Below are 21,097 nucleotides of genomic sequence, written 5' to 3'. Positions count from 1 at the left end.
TTGCTTCCACCCCCTTATTTTTGAATCCTCTATTTGATTTCTCTCTGGTCTTTGTTACCTCCTTCCTTCTGCTAACTTTGGGCTTAGTCTCTTCTTTTTCTAGCTCCTTGAAGTGTAAAGTTAGGCTATACATCTGAGATCTTTCTTCTCTTCAAATATAGGTGCTTATACTTATGGATTTCTCTTAGCACTCCTTGTGTTGCAATCCATAATTTTTGGTATATTTTCTTTTGTCACAATGTACTAATTTCCTTTTTTATTTCTTATTTGACTGAATGGTTTTTTAAGAGTGTGTTAATTTCCACATAGTTGTAAATTTTCTAGTTTTACTTCTATTACTGATTTCCAGTGCCATTCCACTGTGGTCAGAAAAGACACACTTTTTATGATTTCAATCTTCTTATATTTGCTAAGACTTATTTTGTGATCTAACGTCATTTACTCTGGAGAAAATCCATATATGTTTGAGAAGAATGTGTATTTTGCTGCTGTTGAATGGAATGTTCTGTATATGTCTGTTAGTGCCATTTAGTCCATGGTGTTGCTCAATTGCTATTTCCTTATTGTTCTTCTGAATGTTCTATCCATTATTAAAAGTGGGGTATTGAAGTCTTTTAATATTATGTTATTGATGTCTTATTTCTCCCTTCGGTTCTTGCGATATTTGCTTTATGTTTAGGCATTGATATTGGATGTATATTTTTAAAGATATTATATCTTCCTGGTAGACTGATCCTTCCTTTTATCATTATAGAATGTCCTTCTTTGCCTCTCATGACAGTTTTTGACTTAAAGTCTATTTTTCTAGTTAAACTAACTCCTGCATTCTTTTGATTACTATTTGTATAATATCTTTTTCCATTCTTTTGAGTCTATGTTTAGCCTTAAATCTAAAGTGAGTTTCTTGTAGACACCATATAGTTCGATCTTTTATTTTTTAATCCATTTAGCAACTCTATGTCATTTGAATGGGGAGTTTAACCCATTTACATTTAAAGTACTTATTGAGAAAAAATTTTTATTGCCATTTACTTTGTTTTTCTGTTAGTCATAGTTCTTTGGTCTCTTGCTGTCTTCCTGTTTTGTTAATTTTTTGGGGTATTGATATGCTTTGATTCTTTCCTCTCTTAATTCTGTGTTAACTTCTATGGTTTTTTTGTATCTCTCTGTGTGTGAAAGTATGTGTGTGAGTGTGGTTACCTTGAGGCTTACAAAAATTATCTTACATAACAGTCTGTTGATAACTTAAATTCAATTGCATACAAAAACTATGCACTTAAACTTCTTTTGCCCACTGCCCAACACTTTACTATTGTCACCATTTACATCTATTTGTCTTGTGTATCTTTTATATCTTTATAGTTATTTTTATATTTTTGTTTTAACATTTATACTAAAAACTGATTCACCCACCACTAAAAAGTCTGTATGTCTATATATTTATCAATGAGTTTAATACTTATGTAATTATGTTACCTTTTAATAACCTTATGTTTCAACCCAAAGGACTCTCTTTAGCATTTCTTGTAAGGCAGGTCTAGTGATGAACTCTTTCCGCTTTTGTATATCTGGGAAAGGCATAACCTTTTCCTTTTTGAAGGACAGTTTTGGAGAGTATATTATTTTTGCTTGGCAGTTTTTTTCTTTTAGCACCTTAAATAAATTATCCTACTCTTTTCTGATGAAAAATTTCTTATAGTCTTTTAGGGGTTCCTTTGTATGTGACAAGTCTCTTTGCTTTCAAAATTCTTCTTGTCTTTGACTTTTGATAATTTGTTTATAATGCATCTTGGTGTGGATTTCTTTGTATCCTTTTGACTTTTTGAATCTGGATACACATTTCCTACAACAGATTTGGGAAGTTTTCAGTCATTATCATCATCATTATTGAATAAGCTTTCTGGTACTTTCTTCTCTGTTTGGGACTCAGTCAATATTTTGTTTGATAGTATACCATAAGTCCCTTTAGCTTTGTTCATTCTTTTTTCTTTTCTGACTGGATTATTTCCAATGACTTGTCTTTTGAGTTGATTGGTCCTTTCTATTGTTTGATTTGGTCTGTTGATGAACTGCTCAAGTGAATTTTTCACTTCAGTTTTCATGTTCTTCAGTTCCATGATTTTTGCCTTGTACTTTTTAACATTTTCTATCTCTGTTGAAATTCTTATGCTTTGTTCTCTTGCCTGTGGTTAGGCTCTTTGTGATAACTATTTTAAATTCTCTGTCAGGTAAATTTTATAGCTTTGTTTCATTAGGATTTCTGGAGATTTATCTTGCTTTGTTTGAAACATCTTTGCCTGATTTTTCATTTTCCTCAACTCTGCATTAGTGTCTGTGCTTTAGATAAAACAGGCACTTCTCCTAATCTTCATGGACTGGACTTCTATAGTAGAAGACTGTCACCAATCAACTTGTCCAGAGACTCTGGGGATCTCTACCAATTCTTCCCCTCCCTAGGAAGTACCAGGAATCTATACTTATGGGTTGCTTGCTTTGTGCTGAGAAAGGAAGGGTGCTATGTTGTCTACCTGTTCATTTGCTGTCTCCATTCTCCTCTACGTGGCTAAACTGTACTAGACCCATCAGAGTTCTAAGACTGGACAAAATCCTGATCTCTAAGGGGGCCCCTAGGAAAAGTTGGGGTGCTGGATGTGTGAGCTAGCCCCTTCTCTCCTCTGGGAGAAGCTGAGAGTTAGGTTTCTTCCCAATTGTATGGCACTGTGCTTGGGTCAGGGCTTCTGATGAAAGTCTGTCTCTAATCTCCCTACTGATTTTGATGATTCTTGTTTTGTGTTCACCTGGGGTGCAGGAGTCTTTCCATTAGTTTCTGGATTTCTCACAAAGGGAATTTTTGATTTGTTGCTGAATTGGTATGTCTGCAGGTGGATGGAGGGTAGCTTTCTACACCACCATCTTGCTGATGTCACCCCCAACACAGCTTTAATTTCACACTTATTGTTGAAAGTTTTATTGTGGGTAGAATTTTAGGTTTCTGGTTATTTTGTATCAACATTTTCAAGATGTTTCACTATCTTCTGGATTCCTTAATTGTTAATGAAATGCCAACAGAAACTGATTTTCATTTATTTGTTGGTAATATCATCTCTGTCTAGTTGTTTAAAAGATATTTCGTCTTTGGTACTTTGAGGTTCTAGTCTGTGTTCATTTTCCTTTAACCTGCTTTGGATTTTTTGGGTGCTTTGAATCTGAAACTTGGTATATTTCATAAATTTGGGATAACTTTAGGTCTTCTGCATAATTTCTCTGAAATTCCAATTAGATATACATTGGACCTGCTCATTTTATCTTCATTCTCTCTCAATCTTTTGATCATATTTTCTATCTTTTATTTCTCTGGGGTATATTCTGGGTGATTTTTTTCCTCAGAACTTCTAGCTTACTGATTCCTTTTTAACCATTTAATGTTGAGTTCATTTCAGTTTCTTTCTTTTTTTTTTTTGTCTTTTTGCTATTTCTTGGGCCGCTTCAGCAGCATATGGAGGTTCCCAGGCTAGGAGTCTAATCGGAGCTACAGCTGCCAGCCTATGCCAGAGCCACAGCAACGCAGGATCCGAGCCGTGTCTGCGACCTATACCACAGCTCACGGCAATGCCGGATCATTAATCCACTGAGCAAGGCCAGGGATCGAACCCGCAACCTCGTGGTTCCTAGTCGAATTCGTTAACCACTGCGCCACGACGGGAACTCCTCATTTCAGTTTCTAATTTCCATTGTATTTTTCATTTAAAAAATGCTTTTCAAATGTGCCTAGTCAATTTTGATCATTTATCATATATTGTATTATTTGCCTTCTTAAATCAGATGAATGAGTATTTTACACTATTTTAAAATTATGCTGTCTTTGACCTTTGCAGGGAAGAGTCCTTAGAAGGATAGCTTCATTTTGAGCTCGTGTTCCTTCAAATTTTATTTGTCAAGGTTCTGGATTAAAAGTAAACTCCTCAACAGATTATTTACATTTGCTCCTTTGAGGTTACTATTAAGCCAGGATAAAATTAAATTACATTTTTCAGGTAGGGGTTTTTCTCCCTCCAAAATCACAGAAGTGTGGTTTCAGGGTCCTAATTTGTATGAGAATAAGCTTGTTATGAATCCTCAGGAAAGACATTTATCCAGATCCAAGGCAGAAAGGCACAAATCCCATCATCAACTTCTGAAGATCTGCTTATTTTTCTCCTAACCCACCCAATGAAGATGTACATTTTGAGAATTCTGGCATTAAGCTGGAGGGGATGACTTCTCTGATTAGACTTCACCACAAGGTATTGCCTCCAATGTTATCTCTTCAGAGGCCCAACACATTAAAATCTATGGTTTAGGCTAGCAGGAAACAGCTAACAACTATCTGCAACCCCAAGACAAAGAACTGTATAGTACTTTATCATTTTGTATTCACTTCCTTTTTTGTGGTTTCTTGCTTCTGAAAAATTTCTTTGCTTACCAGCTCAAACATTCATTGAAACGGATTACATGCTCTCTACCGCACTTTAAGGCATACCTCTGAATCTTTGTTGGCCAGATAGTCCTGGTTTCTACTTTTATAAACTAGGAGGGGAGGGTAATATGCTGAGTATGAAGGAGGAAAAGACAGCATGCTGGAGAGTGGAAAAGGTTCAAAATGGCGGAAAATGGGAAAGCAAGTTAAACAGTGAAGCACTAAATATAAAAGATATTACTGGTGCTCAGAAAAGTTCATAGTTGACAAGGCTGTTTAGCCTGTGGGCTATACGTTAGTCTGATTTCTGATACATGTTAGCCATAAAACCTTGGACAAATCACATTCTGTACATATCTACCTACTTCATAGGTAGATTGGGTTCGTGAAGAGTTATGAAGTGTTTCAAAAATATTAAATTACATAGAATGTAAGGTGTTATAATCATGTCTTTTGAAATAGAATAATATCTCGAACTCCTGCCTCACAGATGATCTCAGGAAAAACAGAATCATGTTAATGGATAAAACAATTTAGTAGATTCGGACAAAAAATGTTTCTAATCACATTTATGGATAAAAGTCCAACATTGACAAAATCACGATTTCCAGTTAATAGTAACGGACTCATGATGTGAGACTTATTTGTTTTGCAGACTTTTCTGTTTAATAGAATTAGTTGAAACCAAATTAGCAAAGCCCTAATTACCATGGGCCATTTGCCATGATACAAAAATAGTTTTGCTAAGCAAAACTCTAATATGTTAAAGTGGCTTCATTAGTAAGGGTTTTACCTGTAGTAATCAGAATTAACTAATTACATCAAGAAAATATAAGAGAATCTTAGCATTCATATCACAGGCAATCTTTTAGGCAGAAAATATAAGATCCCAGAAAGTACACAAATAATTTACCTCATGTGTTCATCAGAATTAAGTTAATCCTCAAATTTTATTTTATTTTTTTTGCTTTTTAATGCTCTACCTGTGGCATATGGAGGTTCCCAGGCTAGGGGTCTAATCGGAGCTACAGCTGCCAGCCTACACCACAGCCATTGCAATGCCAGATCCAAGCCGTGTCTGCGACCTACACCACAGCTCATGGCAATGCCGGATCCTTAACCCACTGAGCAAGGCCAGGGATCAAACCTGCAACCTCATGGTTCCTATTCAGATTCATTTTTGCCACACCAGACAGGAAGTCCAATCCTCAAATTTTAGATGGCTAAATATTTTCAAGATTTTGGCCTTTTCAAGGTTGTCATTCAACAGTATATAACCATTGTTCTTTTCTTTTTTTTTTTTTTTGTAGGGCCCCATCCATGGCACATGGAAGTTTCCAGGCTAGGGGCTGAATTGGAGCTGCAGCTGCTGGCCTACACCACTGCCACAGCAACATGGAATCTGAGCCAGTGTCTGTGACCTACATCATAGCTCACAGCAACGCAGGATTCTTAACCCACTGAGGGCAGCCAGGGATCAACCTTGCATCCTCATGGATACTAGCTGGGTTCGTTATCACTGAGCCACAACAGGAACTCTTACCATTGTTTTATAAGATTAAAATATGGTAAAATAATTTCTTACCCTTAAGGTGTTTCTATTGGTAAAAATACTCTTTAATTTTTTTGTGTGTGGCTATTTTTTAGGGCTGTACCCACGGCATATGGAGTTTCACAGGCTAGGAGTCCAATTGGAACTGTAGCCGCCAGCCAATGCCTGAGCCACAGCAACGTAGGATCTGAGCTGTGTCTGTGACCTATACCACAGCTCACAGCAGCGAGGGATCCTTAACCCACTGAGCGAGGCCAGGGATCGAACCCACAACCTCATGGTTCCTAGTCAGATTCATTTCCACTGTGCCATGACAGGAACTCCCAGTAAAAATACTTTTGTAAGAAATCACAGAACAGTATAACAAAACCAAAATACCTATAAGTTTAAGTTACTTGACATTCCATCAATATTTGGAAAACTGTATCTAATGTCAGGGACAAGGATAGTTATCCACGAATGTACGTATTAAGATTCTGAATTTAACTTTTCTAGCTGTTCTGGCATTATGATTTAGTCATTGCATTTTACCCCGATTAAGCAGCTGGCACTCATGTTACAACATTACAAGCAAAAAAATGTCAATACAGGTCTTGGAGATGAACTCATCGATTTTGGCATGCACCACAATAGTGCAAAGATAGTATACTATCAACTCTCACTCTAAGTCCTTTTACATGTTCCAATGGTAGATAGCATATTTTATCAGATAGTCTGTTTTAAAGACTGAAATCTTCTCTGGTAAAAGTATAGGAGTGTGAACCTTTCACTGGTAAAGCACGTGTTCTGTTCATCATGCTGGAAAAAGTACAACAGGTATTTTTAGGTTAGTGTACAGTTTTTTTTTTTTTCAACTGTGTGCTTTCAGGAGGTAAGTATGGTAAGTCTAATTATTTCAGAATGGGCTACTTCCACTTATCTCAATTCCATTTCAAGTGCAGTCAATAAAAGAAAGAATGGTTTGGGCAGTCACAACTTTTTGAAAACTTATTTTAGAAGAACTACTAAAATATGTTCAAAATAGTAATGGTTGTTTTACTAGCTTTATTTTTATACTGCTCTCTGGTTCTTTGTAACTAAGTCCTGAAAGTTAGAATGTTTTTAATTAGTGAGAAATGGATAAAACAAATACTTTGAAGAGGTCAAAAATAAAATGAAATTGATATTTAATATGACAGATAGTAAAAAGAGCGATTTGGTAATCAAGAAGCACAACTATTCAAAACAGATATTAAGGGCCTTTGGTTTAAAAAAAATCAAATGTTAAGTTTTGTATTTTTCACCATATAGACTTTCTCTAACACTTTGCTATAATACAAAGAACTCTTTGATAAAGCTTCATTCATTCAGAATGACACACAGAAAGTGTACTTCCAGTTACTTGGAATTAATATAAAATTTGATTTTGGAGTTCCCACTCTGGAGCAGCAGGTTTAAGGCTCTAGTGTTGCCACTGCTGTAGGGTAGGTTGCAGCTACAGTTCAGATTTGATCCCTGGCCCCAGGAACTTCCATATGACACAGGTGCGGGGAAAAAAAAGAAAAAAAATTTGATTCCAACTACTTTTTTTTTTTTTTTTTGGCCATGTCTGCTGTGGCATGTGGAAGTTCCTGAGCCAGGAATCAGGGATCGAACCTGTGCCACCTCAGTGGTCCAAGGACTGCAGTGGCAATGTCAGATCCTTAACCTTTCTTGTGCCACAAGGGAACTCCTCACTTAAGGAGTTATACTCTTTTAAATAGAGACTTCCCTGTGTTTTTAAATTTAATTTTTTGAGTGAATAGAGAAATGATTTCTGGTTAAAAATGTATCTTTAAATGGGTTGAAAGTTTATAAGTATAGCTATGCATCTTAAAACTGTTAATTTTATTATAAAAAGACAAGTATAGACAACCTACACTCTTTCTAGGAGACACTGCAAAAGATAAAAAACTTTAGACAAGCTTCTTTCCAAATGATATTTCCAAGGTTAATAGAATGTATTGCTTTCTAAAAAGTACATTACACATACAAGAGATCCATGTAACAGGAAGACTTTTAGACATTTAAATTCTTCCTCGCTAGCTTAGAATAACAAGTGATCGAAAAGTCCGAAAACTCAATCCGGATATTGTGTAGTTTATGCTGTACAGGTATATTTTAGAATTTTGAACTTAAATATAGATTTTTTTTTTCCTATTGTGATAATGTTTAGTCACTTTGTGTTTACCTCAGGGTGAGAGGTATGACTGGGAGAGGGCACAAGGTGGCCTTCTGGTGCACTAAAAATGTTGCACACCTTAGTCTGGGAGCATATGCATATGTAAAATTTCACCTAGCTGTATACTTAAGCTTTATATATTTTCTGGTGGGATATGTTCTATTTCCAAAAAAAAGTAAAAAGAGTGTTTAGCTACTTTATGAAATATCCACCAACTATTTTACAATTAATTACTAATAAGATTTTATAAATCAAAAGGTATAGGGGAGAAACAAATTATCTGATTGATACTCATGATGTAAGGATTGCTAGTCACTCTGAGGTAAATAATATCTGAAGCTAGAGGAAAGCTTTACTGATGAGATGTCACTGGTAGTCTATCAGAAATTGTGTTAGGAAGAATGCAATGTATCAGTTTAGCTATAAAGGATAGAGGTGTTATAACAGCTTAACAACTAGAAGATCAGGACACCTTCAAATAAGTGACATGACAACAGCGTGTTTATTTGATTTATGATTACCTACGCTTTTTATTTCTGCTTATTGTTTTGGTTTTTGTCATTGTATTGCTTGGACTTCCAAATGATGGGGAATTCAAGTTGGATTTGTTACATACTCTGAATTGTTGTTTTTAGCAGAGTAAAAAGCTGAAGTTATGACTGTTCTTTTAAAATTATGCATTCTACTTCCTAGCTATTAGGAGTGAAAAGAGTTGGTTTACGCAGGAAATATAAACACTTAATCTGCCTCAATTTTTTTTTAACTTTTGTTCATAACTATGTTAATTCTCATCACCTCCAAAAGCCTTTGAGAGGATTAGCTGCAGAGACCAATATTGTTCTATATTAGTCAGTATTAAGCATATGATGTCATCTTGTTTCCTCCCCGCCTCAAGCTTTTTTTTTTTTTTTCCAGAGGGGAGGGGAGGGGGGATTTTTTTTTTTTTTTGCAATTCTCAAAATTCCTTAGCTTAAATACCACTAGCTGGCACACATGATTGACAACCTTACACTCTCAAACCTGTTTGAAATGGGTCAAATACCTAAGTGCTGCAGAACAATGCAATCCAACCAGCAATTCCTCAAGGAAGAGAAAGGGGGTGTGATTAGGTTCCAGCTATTAAGCAACTTATTGCAAAAACAGTTTGGTGGTTTGTTTCTGTAACAGACGCAGGCTAAGCTAATATTTTATCTCTTAATTAGCTTAAACAAACAAACAAACAAAACCCAGGCTGCAAAAAGATAAGATAAATACCCAAAGCATGAAGCGACTGGGGCAAACACTGGGATTTTTTTACGGAGGTCTTTATACTGACCCTCCGCTTTGGTTATTGATAATTAACCCCGCCGGGGAACCAACGAAAGGAATCTGTGTGAGGCTTATCGAGCCACGGGAAAGGAGAGGCAGAAGGGAATATAAGCTTCTAATAAAAGAAACGCAGCAACAATAGCAGAGGAACAGCTCTGCCTGGTGACGTAATGGCTGGCAGCAGTCCAGCTTCAGCAGAGCTGCTGCTACCTCAGCATCCAACCTCTCTCAACACAGTCCAGCTTCGGCAGAGCTACCGGGGCTGCTACTTCTTGCGATGCCACTTTGTTGGTACCACCGATACCTTCCCTTACAGGGCCAGGACGCCGAACAAAGGCTGGTCCTGCTCTCTTAAGTTGTCGGAACACACTCTCACTCACTCATCTCCCTCCAAGCCCTTCAGTCGCCGAGCCGATCGGCGGCTCAAGTTTAGGGCGAGAAGCCTGGCGCACAATCCGGGCGTACCTCAGTCTCCCCGGGCGACTCTCGGTCCGCACCTCCCTACCCCAGCCCCCACCGGTCCCTAGCCCAAGTTGAAAGCTGCGGCCCCGTTCTCCCGCCCGGCCCAGCGTGCCGGTCCTCCCGCCTTACCTCCGCCAGGTAGAGGTTGAGGAGACAGAGCGTGGAGAACTGGAGACAGGAGGGGAAGCAGTAGAGCAGCCAGTGGGGGAAGAAGTGCAGGTGAGCGGGCGGCCGGAGCAGGGGCAGGGAGCCGCTGAGCGAGAAGGCGGCGGAGAAAAGGGTGGTCCTGAGCGCTGCCCACAGGAGACAGAGAAAGAGGCAGAGGCTCTGGTAACTCAGGCGCCGCTCGCGATACAGGAGCAGCCGCCACAGCTGCAGGTAGGCAAAGGCGAAGAGAGCGGCGTAGAGCAGGGCGTGCAGGATGCTCAGCGCCAACTGTACCGAGCCCGGCACCGCGGCGCCTGAGGCAGCAGCGACGGCGCCTCCGCCTCCGCCGCTCCCGCCGGGCGTCGAGGGCTCGCGGCTGGCCGCCGGACCCGGCACGGACACCCTCATGAGGGGGTTGTGGGGCGGGCGAGGGAGCGCGGGAAGGAAGGGGCCGGACTCGGAGCCGCCGTCGAGGGGAAGAAGGATGACTCCCTGACCCCCCACCCACCCCAACCTCCAACCCCAGGAAGCGCCGTGACAGGACCTGGAGCCCCGCGGAGAGCAGCCGCCGCTCCCCGGACCCCGCCTCCTCTCCCCGCCCCACCCCCCCCCGGGGGTCTCTGCTCCTCCTGCAGCGGCTCCGCTCGGTAGCTGCAAAAAACAACTCTCGGCTGGAGACAATCAGCTGAGAAACCCGAGCATTTGAGGCGCTCGCTCCGCACCGTGGGCTCGCGCGGATTGGCCCAGGTGGACACGCCCCCTGCGCGCCGCACTCGGAAGACCACAGGCGGCAGAACCCGTCGCTCCAGGGTCTCACGATCTGATTGGACGCTTCTTTTCTCCGCTTTCTCCCTCCTCTTCACTTCCCACCCACACTGTCGATTGGCCCAGCAACTGCGCTGCCCGCTCGCGCCGGCGGGCGGACTAGGTTGTGGCCTGTCACTGGGGCTTCTCTCACTCCTCCCCCTGCGCTTCCCTTTGGCTGGAGAGGCCTCACGTAAGGCCCACGAGGAGAGGGAGGAGCTTCGCGGCTTGTTTTTTCCCTGCCGGCTGATTCAGCCGGGCTGTGGTGGCTGCAGGCGTGGAGGGCGGGAGCGCTGCAAACTCGCAGGTGTGGGGAGCGGTTCGGTGCAGCAAAGCAAGAGGGGCATGACCCCGCCTTCTGCTTCTTCTCTTTCAAGTGGCGGGAACTGTCGGCCAGCCGTCCGGGTCCCAGCCCGCAGGTCTTGCTTGTCCTCCGGTCTCCGAGTAGGTAGGTGGCAGCGCCGCTCCTACAGGCGACGGGCTGTGGTTTCTGCCTGCAGAGAGTCAGCCCTGGTGGCTCTTCCCCGGCAGGGGCCGCACCGGCTAACTCTGGAGTTTGGCTTAAAGGGGGCCTCACCTAGATCCTTCTTTAGAGACGTTTTTGTTTCTCCACCCCCCCCCCCCCGGCGTGAGCGGCGGTTAAAACGTGAGCCCTTCGTGGGGAGGAGGCAAGGGATGAGGCGAAGGCTGAACAGAAGCGCTAAAAGACCCTTTCATCCCTCGGGAAATGTCCCAGAAAAAAGAGTGATACTAGGATGAGATGGATATGGACGCGATCTCCGAGTAGGGGAAGGTGGGTCTTTGAAACTACGAATTTGGAAAGATGCTGTAGGCATAAGTTCAGTCAACCAGGCAGAAACAGAATTATAAGCCTTTGATGAACGTCTGGAGAGGAAAAAGAATAGTCTGTGCTTCTTAAATTCCACATGTATTCCTTCAAGCCTTGGTCTGGTATGGGGTGGATGGCTGCGCTATTTTTAGGGCTCAGAGAGATAGAAAATAAATGCTGTATATCACATGCTGCTGAAAATTAGTGAAAATAAATAGATCTAAATAGATCTTCCACGTATATTGAACCAATATTTATTGACTTTTTTTGGGAAGGTGTTTGGTAAGGAAAAGAGCAAAGTAGTGCAAAGCGATGAGAGAATAATTTGTGTTCCCCTTAGAATGGGTGGCACATCCAAATTAAGTATCCCCGTGAAAGACTGTTAGATTTGCTGGTGCAGCCAAGACTCAGCCTTTCCTAACTCACTATTCTAAGAAGAGTGTTGGTACCTTCTTTCCTAGCTACCTGATCCACAGGGGAATTAAAAGTTTCTCGTGTTCCAGGTTCTGGGACAGAAGTTCACTCAGGCACCAGATGCTGCTCTGTTCTGGGTTCTGTGTAGGTGTGCTGACAAACTGTGATATACATTTAGGCACTATTATCTGGAAATCCCTCTGATAAACATTCAGCAGAGCAGGTTGTGTGGTGCAGGCTAAGGGTACAGCTTGGCTGTAAGAGGTTAACAGGCCTAATCCAACATCAAGGCTGTAAAGAAGGATCTCAGATTTATTGGAATTTAAGACATTTGCCTCATGGATTCTTAGAGAATGTGGTTAGAGCAGTACATAGTTCAGTTTGAAAGGGGCCGGAGTACCCTTGGCCCCAGTGAGTTAACTGATTGCAGTTATGTACTTTAGCGGATATATTGAGCATGAACTGAGAGTTATATTCTTTTTTTTTTGTCTTGTTGTTGTTGTTGTTGTTGTTGCTATTTCTTGGGCCGCACCCCGCGGCATATGGAGGTTCCCAGGCTAGGGGCTGAATCGGAGCTGTAGCCACTGGCCTACGCCAGAGCCACAGCAACGCGGGATCTGAGCCGCGTCTGCAACCTACACCACAGCTCACGGCAACGCCGGATCGTTAACCCACTGAGCAAGGGCAGGGACCGAACCCGCAGCCTCATGGTTCCTAGTCGGATTCGTTAACCACTGCGCCACAACAGGAACTCCTGAGAGTTATATTCTTTTAGGCACTTGTCAAAATCAGGAAAGCATCGTATTCTCTGGCATGGTGTATTTTTTTTTTTTTTAATCTTCCATAATCAGTGCATTAGTTCCTGAGTAGGTTTTCACCATGAAGAGTTTTTTCTTTTTTTCCTATATTCTCTACTCAAAGGGAGAGTAAACGACATCTGGATGGTACCTATACTAGGTACTAGTTTCAGATCTTTGCTAAAAAGTCTTTGAAACTTTTTATTCCTGAGTCATAGCAAATCCAGATAGTTGCTTTTTTTCTCCTTTTGTGGGGGGTATTGTATGGGGGTGCAGATAGAAGATTTTGCCGCAATCACCCTGAGAGAACTCAAATGGAGAGATATTAACTCCTTTTATTGCCTCCTTTGGGGCTTAAATGATAAGCTATGATGAGATCTAATTAACATTTTATTTGAGGCTGATTCAGTGGGCAGGTTCTGTTCTCCAAAAGCAGCATTAAATTGTAAGTAAGCTAATTTTTGACAGAATGTTCTTTTAGGAACTTTGTAAACATTATATGCCCCATTTGTTGCAGAATATGAAATGTATCTTTTCCCAGAAAATGATGCCTACAGATCTTGGTGTAATTTGTTTAATGTTTACAGTTGTTAATTTTCTTTCTTGAGATAGGGCACCATTTGGTTTATGTTTAATCATAAGGGAAATTTAGGCCTTTAAAAGACAACTTAACCAAAGGTCTTCTAGAAAAGCTTGTTCCTACATAATCTAAAATCTGAAATGTGTCCAAATGCACAGTGGTTGAATATTGTTGTTCTGGGAGGGCAGATTACTCGAGCACAATGGTCTTTCCAACATTTAAAAGAACTGGGAGTTCCCATTGTGGCACAGTGGTAACGAACCCAAGTAGTATCCATGAGGACACAGGTTCCATATCTGGCCCCCCCTTAGTGGGTTAAGGATCCGTCGTTGCGTAGGCTGTGGTGTAGGCTGACAGCTGCAGCGCTGATTAGACCCCTAGCCTGGGAACTTCCATATGCCATGAGTGTGGCCCTAAAAAGACCAAAAAAAAGGAGCTGTTTGCCAGTTGTTGTTATACATGGGACCTAATCCCAAAATGGAATTGCTCTACCTGAAGAGGACTGCCAGCTGCTCCACATGCACAGAAAGGCACATTCTTGATCCTCGCACTGGCAGGATGATCAGTGGTTTTCTCTAAGTACTTCCTCCTTGTTGCTCTTGGGGGCTGAGCAGAACTAACTTTTCTTGTCCTTAGCATTGCCTTTTATTTACAACTTTTAGCCCTTTTTGTACTTTAGCCTCATTCATTCATTCTTGGAGTGCTTCTTCTCCTCCTGTCCTTAGTTAAATGTTTTAATTTTTTAAATGTTTAACACATTTTTTTCTAACTTTTAAATGACTTGTGCATGCGTACTTGTTTGTAGAGTTTAGGGATGAGACAGAAGTGACATCTTGCTCTGATTAGAGCTGCCAGGAGCATTATACTGAAGAACTGAGGGCTCCTTCCAGGCCCAAAGGGTAAGAATCAGCACTTAGTTGGGAGATGTCTATGTGTAGTATTGGCAAACATTTGCCTAGGGCTCCCATTTTCTTTTGATATTGGCACCTGTTGTGATGACAGTGAGCTGCATTTTATAGGGTCACCTTTACTTTTAGAAAATTCCTAAAGTGAAACTGGGTCAATTTCTTGTGAATTCTTTGAAATAGACTGCTTTAAAATCTAGGATATATATGTATGTTCAAGTCCCTTTCCTTTTAGCTGTTACTAAAACAAACAGGGCTAGGATGGGTTATACTGTAATAATAACCCTAAAGCTTCAGAGGTTTGAAACATTTACACTGAGTAGGCTGGGAGCATATCCCTATGTTGCCCACTTCCTGAGACTTGGTTCAACAGAGAAGGCCTCAGTTTTTACTGTTTTCAATCGTAGAAGACAACAAGTGTGTCATGCTTCACGACATGGTGACTCTTAAAAGGGTCTGGAAATTGCCTATGTCGCTTTGCATGTTTCATGGGCCAAATCAAGTTATGGCCATACCTAACTCAAGGAAGTGGGGAAGGATTTTAACATGTGTAGAGAACTGGAAACATTTGGACCGTTTATCCTTTTTGTCAACGGATATTCTCCTTCCTACATGTACTTCATCCTTGGCCCTTCCCAGTGGAGATAACCCCCAAATCCCATCCAGTCACCGTGTCAAGCTCCAAGTCTCAGATCTCTGAGTAATGCCCAGCAGCCATAATCTCTGGTAATCTGTATCAGTCTGGACATTATAAATTATCTGTCTCCACACCTTGTCGAATGCATAGAGTAGTATAGGGAAAGATAACTATAATAAGTGTTCCCATTTGGAGAGGAGAAGCATGGGAGACATATATGAGACTGTGGACTTTCACAGTTTTGGAGTCTGCTCAGCAGATGTTGCTAAGGCTCTGATTCTCTTCCTTGGGTCTCTAGACCAATGCTTTTCAAACTATCTGTTATGAATGAGCAGTGTTTGTTTTTTTAAATTTTAATTCTAATCTGCTTTGAATTTTTGTTAAACACAAATTATAAGGCAAATGAAAAGAAAGAAACCTGTCAAATGACTAGACCAATTTAAAAATAATTAGATTCAACAGACAAAACTACTGTGTGAAATTACTATAAAAGCTTTTAAACATTTGTACTCAATTTCTGTGCATATCTCGTTATTGTAGACCAGTGACAAAGAGTTCATATTCTAGCACATGCCCTAGAGCATAGTTCTGTATGGTCCTTGGCTTTGCCTTGCAGGAAGTCCCTACTTTTTTATTATCCTTGGCCATACCTGAAGTTGGCTTTGGAGAAGATGGCCTCTTTCCATGGCTGAGCAGTTTTGTCAGCTTCCTTTCAGACCATACAAGTGTGGGAACTTAAACACTGTTGTAAGTTTTAAACAGCTAGTCTTTTGGATGGCGGTTCTTTAAGTACCTTTCATTTAATGCCTCATTAAACTCAGTGAACAGCAACTATCACACAGTACTCTTCTTGTTTTCTAGCCTGTTCTAGGGCCATAAATAAGTTCTTTAGCCATGTGAACCTAGGTACATGTTCATAAACCCATTAGGTCCTTGTTACCCGGATATTATGGTAGTGATGGTTGCATCAAATGTTTTGTTACTCCTTAATATGGATCATTTGTTGAGCTCCTGCGTCTATACGTTTCCCTGAAGAAAGAGTTTCCTTGGGTAGTCCCAGAACAGTTTCTGTGTTGCTTGGCTCCTGAGCCAATATGTGGGGTTCTTGTTAAGGCAGCATAGATATACCAGCAAAGATAAACTAGATTATGCTGCAGTAAAAGGCTCTCAATCTTAGAGGCTTAAGACAAAAGGTTTATTTCTTCCTATGACCCATGCTCATTGCATTTCAGCCAGAGGTTCTCTGTGCTCATTCTGGGATCTGTGTTGACAAACAGCTGCCCCCTTGAATGTCTTCACCAGGTGACAGAAGAAAAGAAAGCCAGGCATATCGCACAGGATCTGTTCAGGATCTGTTCAAGTGTTGGCTGAGACAGACCACTTTTTTTGGCCATAGTAAGGCACATGGTAGCCTCAAACTTCACTAGCCTGTGAAGTGCAGGAAACTAAGTGTGATCCTAGTTACACCTGACAGGAGAACTGAAACTGTTTATCCTATACTGATGAATGACCACACCAAGGCAACAAGGCCATGTTTCTCCCAAGGAGCTCATCACGTCTGATATTTCAAATTTTGAAGCATTATTTTCTCTTTTTTTAAAATGATTTTTATTTTTTCCATTATAGTTGGTTTACAGTGTTCTATCAATTTTCTACTGTACAGCAAAGTGACCCAGTCACACATACATGTATACTTTCTTTTTCTCACATTATCCTCCATCATGCTCCATCACAAGTGACTAGATGTAGTTCCCAGTGCTATACAGCAGGAGAAGCATTAAATATTTTCTATTCTGTTTCCTAATTACCAGAGAAGAAAGTCACTAAGTACTCCCCATATCTTGGTTTTCACTGTCTTACTAGGCGTTCTTTTTCCCCTACTATTTCCCATTCATACTTACCTTCTCTTTAAAGTCATTTTTATGAGAAGACCATATCTCTGATCAGAAGCATTTCATTTACCAGGCATGCGAAATGAACACTTTTTTGTGACCCTACAGGTATCGATTAGATTAGTATAAGTTGTAGTTATGGAAGGTTTGATCAAGTAATCATTTTTCTTTTTAAGTCAAAATGAAGAGGTATACTATTTAAAAGAATCAGTTCTAGAAGGCTTCAAAAGTCATCTTTGTATCTTACCTCCTCCAATTTCTCACTCTTTTTTTTTTTTTTTTTTTTGCCACACCTGTGGTATGTGGAAGTTCTCAGATCAGGGATCGAACCCATGCCACAGTGGTAACAGTGATGGATCCTTATACCACTGCGCCACAAGTAGGTTCCCTAATTTGTTATTCCTTACAGGCAATTACTTTCAACGGCTCACAGCTTCTTTTTGCATTGATCTTCCCATTTCCAATAAACTGGGCTTTTGGTTTTGTGAAAAATGAAGATTTAGCTCTCTTTTATTTTATCCCCTTCCCACCCTGACTATATCTATCTCTTACTTTCTATCTCCCCATCCACTCAGCTCTGGTTTTTATGGATCTGGTTAAATCGTTATTCAATGTATATCTTATGATCATGTTAGCTGTATTTCTAGCCAATCTGTGCAGTATTCTCTTCAAGTAATTTTTTTTTTTTTGGTCTTTTTAGGGCCACACCCGGTAGCATATGGAGGTTCCCAGGCTAAGGGTGGAATCAGAGCTGTAGCCACCGGACTGCGCCACAGCCACAGCAACGCCAGATCTGAGTCGAGTCTGCAACCTATACCACAGCTCCCGGCAATGCTGGATCCTTAACCCACTGAACAAGGCCAGGGATCGAACCTGCGTTCTTATGGATACTAGTCAGATTCATTTCCGCTGAGCCATGACAGGAATTCCTCTTTAAATAATTTTTTAAAATAGTCAAACTTATCAAAAAGATGGAGCAAACTGCAAAGGTTACTATTGAGTACCTATCTCTGAATAATCACCAGCATCTCTAATTGACAGTGCATAGTACTTTCATATGTATAATCTGATCCGCCCAGTGAGATTGATGCAGGAAAGTATTCAGGCATATAATGTATGGTTAAATATTTGGTGCTACCAGATACATTTTAGGGGGAAAGATATGTTAACTTTAATATCCAGTTTAGTGTTTAAATGATTGAATTGTAATTGCAAGGCCAGGAAGAATATTTTATACTTGAATTTCTCATTTGTGCTTTTACTTACGTTTACCCTTTTAAGTAGGTTGAAGTTATTTCATAGAGTAACAAATATTATACATTATATAGTTATTCTTTTGGCCTCAGGATGCATGCATTCCCCCCTCAGAATATAAAGAAAATATCAAATGACCCATTTTATACTATTTTCATAAAGTGGCTTTAAAATATGCTGATAAAATGGCTTTAATGTGTAATATTTTAATGTCAAGGATCTCTTAGTTATATCATTAAAATTACTTTTTTTTAAATAATTTTTTTTATTTTCCCACTGTACAGCAAGGGGGTCAGGTTATTCTTACATGTATACATTACAATTACATTTTTTCCCCCACCCTTTCTTCTGTCACAACATGAGTATCTAGACAAAGTTCTCAATGCTATTCAGCAGGATAAAATTACTTTTTATGTACCTCTCACAGTACTCACTTCTCATTCTACCTGAATTTTTGAACTCTTGGCTCTATTAAAAATTGATGGCAAATTTGTTCACCGCTTGATAATTAGTTCTATTGAAAAGAATTGTTAGGAAGTAATCAATGAGTAATCAGCTTCTTTTTACGAATGACTATTCCTTAGGGAGAGGTTTTATGTGTTTATTGATAATATTTAAAAGACCAGAGAGTATGGACTTTCAATTTACCAATTCTATTTTAAATTGAAGAGTAAATTGTTTCTCATTACCACTGAAATGTTAAATTGAAAAGTGAATGGTCTTTCATGACCACTGAAATGGTAAATATCTAGTTTAGTATTATTTTTTTCCTATATTTTTCTTTCTTTAATCATTTCTTTACCAAAAAATTCTACTCCTATCTTTATGAAGAAATTCTTGCTACTTTTTCCTGTCTCCTTTTTTGACAGATCTTTTATATAAGAGATAAGTGTTCTTTTTGAAATTAAAACAAAATCTCACCTATATCTGTGGGTATGTCGTTACCTTCTAGAAGTACAATGTTTTTATATTAATTTTCTTAAACGATCTTCTTTTAAATGTAGATAATATGTATCATCAGTAGAAAAGCTTCTTGAAGAAATTGTTCAAAAGAAATTTGAAAGGAGCAAAAGTATAAGACAGAACTGACAGCAGATGCAGAGGACAGCATGGCAGTAAGTATAGCAATGAAAAAAGATGAGAGGAAGATTAACTAAAATCTGAGTTGAGAAAGTACAATTGAATTAATATAGGAGTTGAAAAAGGTGGGTGAATTTCTAAACTTTAAATAAATCTAAGTCTTAAGAATTGCAAAGTGTATATTAAAATGTATATTTAGTTTTAATAGATATCTTCTAGGGGATTTAAAGTAAAATGAAAGTAATCATGGTAGACATAAATTTTGGATCTCATTCCTATGTTAGTTGGTTTTAATTGCTATTTGAGTATTAATTGTAAATCTATTCTAAGTGGAAAAAAGATACAATGCCCAATTAAAAAATGGATTGATAATATTTAAGAATTAATTTTAGAATCCTTAAAAATGACCATTAGCTTAACATATACCCATAATTACCTGTTAATATATTTAGTATTGCATTTCCCAGGTATTTTTGATATCTTTGGCAATTACCAAAGGTATTATCAAAACAATGTCATTTTATATTATCACCTCTCAAATTTTTACTAGAAGGAAATAGTAAAGTACCAGCTAAAATCAAACATGTAAGTAATGCTTATGTTATTCTTTTTGCAGATTTTACTTCATTCATTCATTTAATAAATTCATGCAGGAGAACTTTGTTTAACACCTATTCTTGCCGAGTATTGTCCTGAGCAACGGAACACGGCAGTGAACAAATAAAATCTCCCGCTGATATGCAGCTACAGCTGATGATGTCTTCCAGTTTCAGTGTATTTAGAGTTGGCATCTCTTTTGTCATGATGTGCATTTTTTATATGTTAGCAGTAGACTCTCTACCAGAACTGAGTCCTCAGAAATTCTTTAGTACATTGCAACCAGGAAAAGCCACCTTAGCTTATTTCTGTCAAGCTGGTAAGCATTTTTTTGTATTCTAATAAAATTTTTTGCAATGTTTCTATGCTGTTTAATCAAATTGCTTAGGGAGAACTTATTGTCAGGATTCATAATATGTGCTATAGAGTCGCTACTATAACATGCCTTTCTGGGTTTGAATCTCAAGTCTGCCACTTGACCTGTTGTGTGATCTTGGTCAAGTCACGCAGCTTCTCCATGTGTCTTGTCATTCATAATGAAGAAATAGTGCTTGTTTTATATGTTTGTGGTGAAGATTCAATGACTTGACTCATGTGCCTAGTCCATAGTAAATACTAGATAAGAATTTGCTATTAATATCTGAATTTCATTGTCATTTCTAAAAGTCAACTTTTTGATATTTTTAGCATGTATATATTTTAAGTGTTTTAAAGCTTTATTTATGTATTTAGTCTTTTTAAGGCCACACCTTTGGCATATGGACATTCCCAGGCTGGGGGTCGAATTGGAGTTGTAGCTGCTGGCCTATGCCACAGCCACAACAACGCCAGATCTAAGTCACGTCTGTGACCTACACCACAGCTAACGGCAACACTGGATCCTTAACCCACTGATCGAAGTCAGGCGTTGAACCCACACCCTCATGGATGCTAGTTGGGTTTCCACTGAGCCATGACAGGAACTCCTAAAACTTTAAATATAGGAGTTGTTGCTGTGGTACATTGGGATTGGTGGCATCTCTGGAGTGCTGAGATGCAAATTTTATCACTGGCCTGGCACAGTGGGTTAGGGATCCAGCACTGCCACAGCTGTGGCATGGGTCACAACTGTGGCTCAGATCTAATCCGTGGCCTGGGAACTCCATATGCCACGGGGTGGCCAAAATAGATAAAAACAAACAAA

At 39.7% G+C, this 21,097-nt stretch overlaps 2 protein-coding genes across 4 annotated transcripts in view; one reads left to right on the top strand and one right to left on the bottom strand.

The window, feature by feature from the left end:
* GPR137C (G protein-coupled receptor 137C) overlaps positions 1–10,590 on the bottom strand; it is a 59,177-nt gene extending 48,587 nt beyond the window's left edge. For both annotated transcript variants that reach the window (XM_047767342.1, XM_047767341.1), the window contains exon 1: positions 10,108–10,590. In XM_047767342.1, coding sequence (XP_047623298.1) covers positions 10,108–10,533 — 426 coding nt within the window. In that variant the 5' untranslated portion in view covers positions 10,534–10,590. The remainder of the gene's footprint in view (positions 1–10,107) is intronic.
* A 658-nt stretch (positions 10,591–11,248) lies between these two features.
* The window catches only part of TXNDC16 (thioredoxin domain containing 16), a 102,448-nt gene continuing 92,599 nt past the window's right edge, over positions 11,249–21,097 (top strand). Inside the window, exons 1-3 of one of the 2 annotated variants that reach the window (XM_047767339.1) lie at positions 11,249–11,377; positions 19,242–19,352; positions 19,934–20,233. In XM_047767339.1, coding sequence (XP_047623295.1) covers positions 20,056–20,233 — 178 coding nt within the window. In that variant the 5' untranslated portion in view covers positions 11,249–11,377; positions 19,242–19,352; positions 19,934–20,055. Of the gene's footprint in view, positions 11,378–11,658; positions 11,723–19,241; positions 19,353–19,933; positions 20,234–21,097 lie in introns of those variants that run through there. The other variant, XM_047767340.1, reaches the window with a different exon arrangement.

This window comes from Phacochoerus africanus, chromosome 2 (assembly GCF_016906955.1).
Source record: "Phacochoerus africanus isolate WHEZ1 chromosome 2, ROS_Pafr_v1, whole genome shotgun sequence".
NCBI classification, from domain to species: Eukaryota; Metazoa; Chordata; class Mammalia; order Artiodactyla; family Suidae; genus Phacochoerus; species Phacochoerus africanus.
This window is presented reverse-complemented; position numbering and strand designations above follow the sequence as displayed.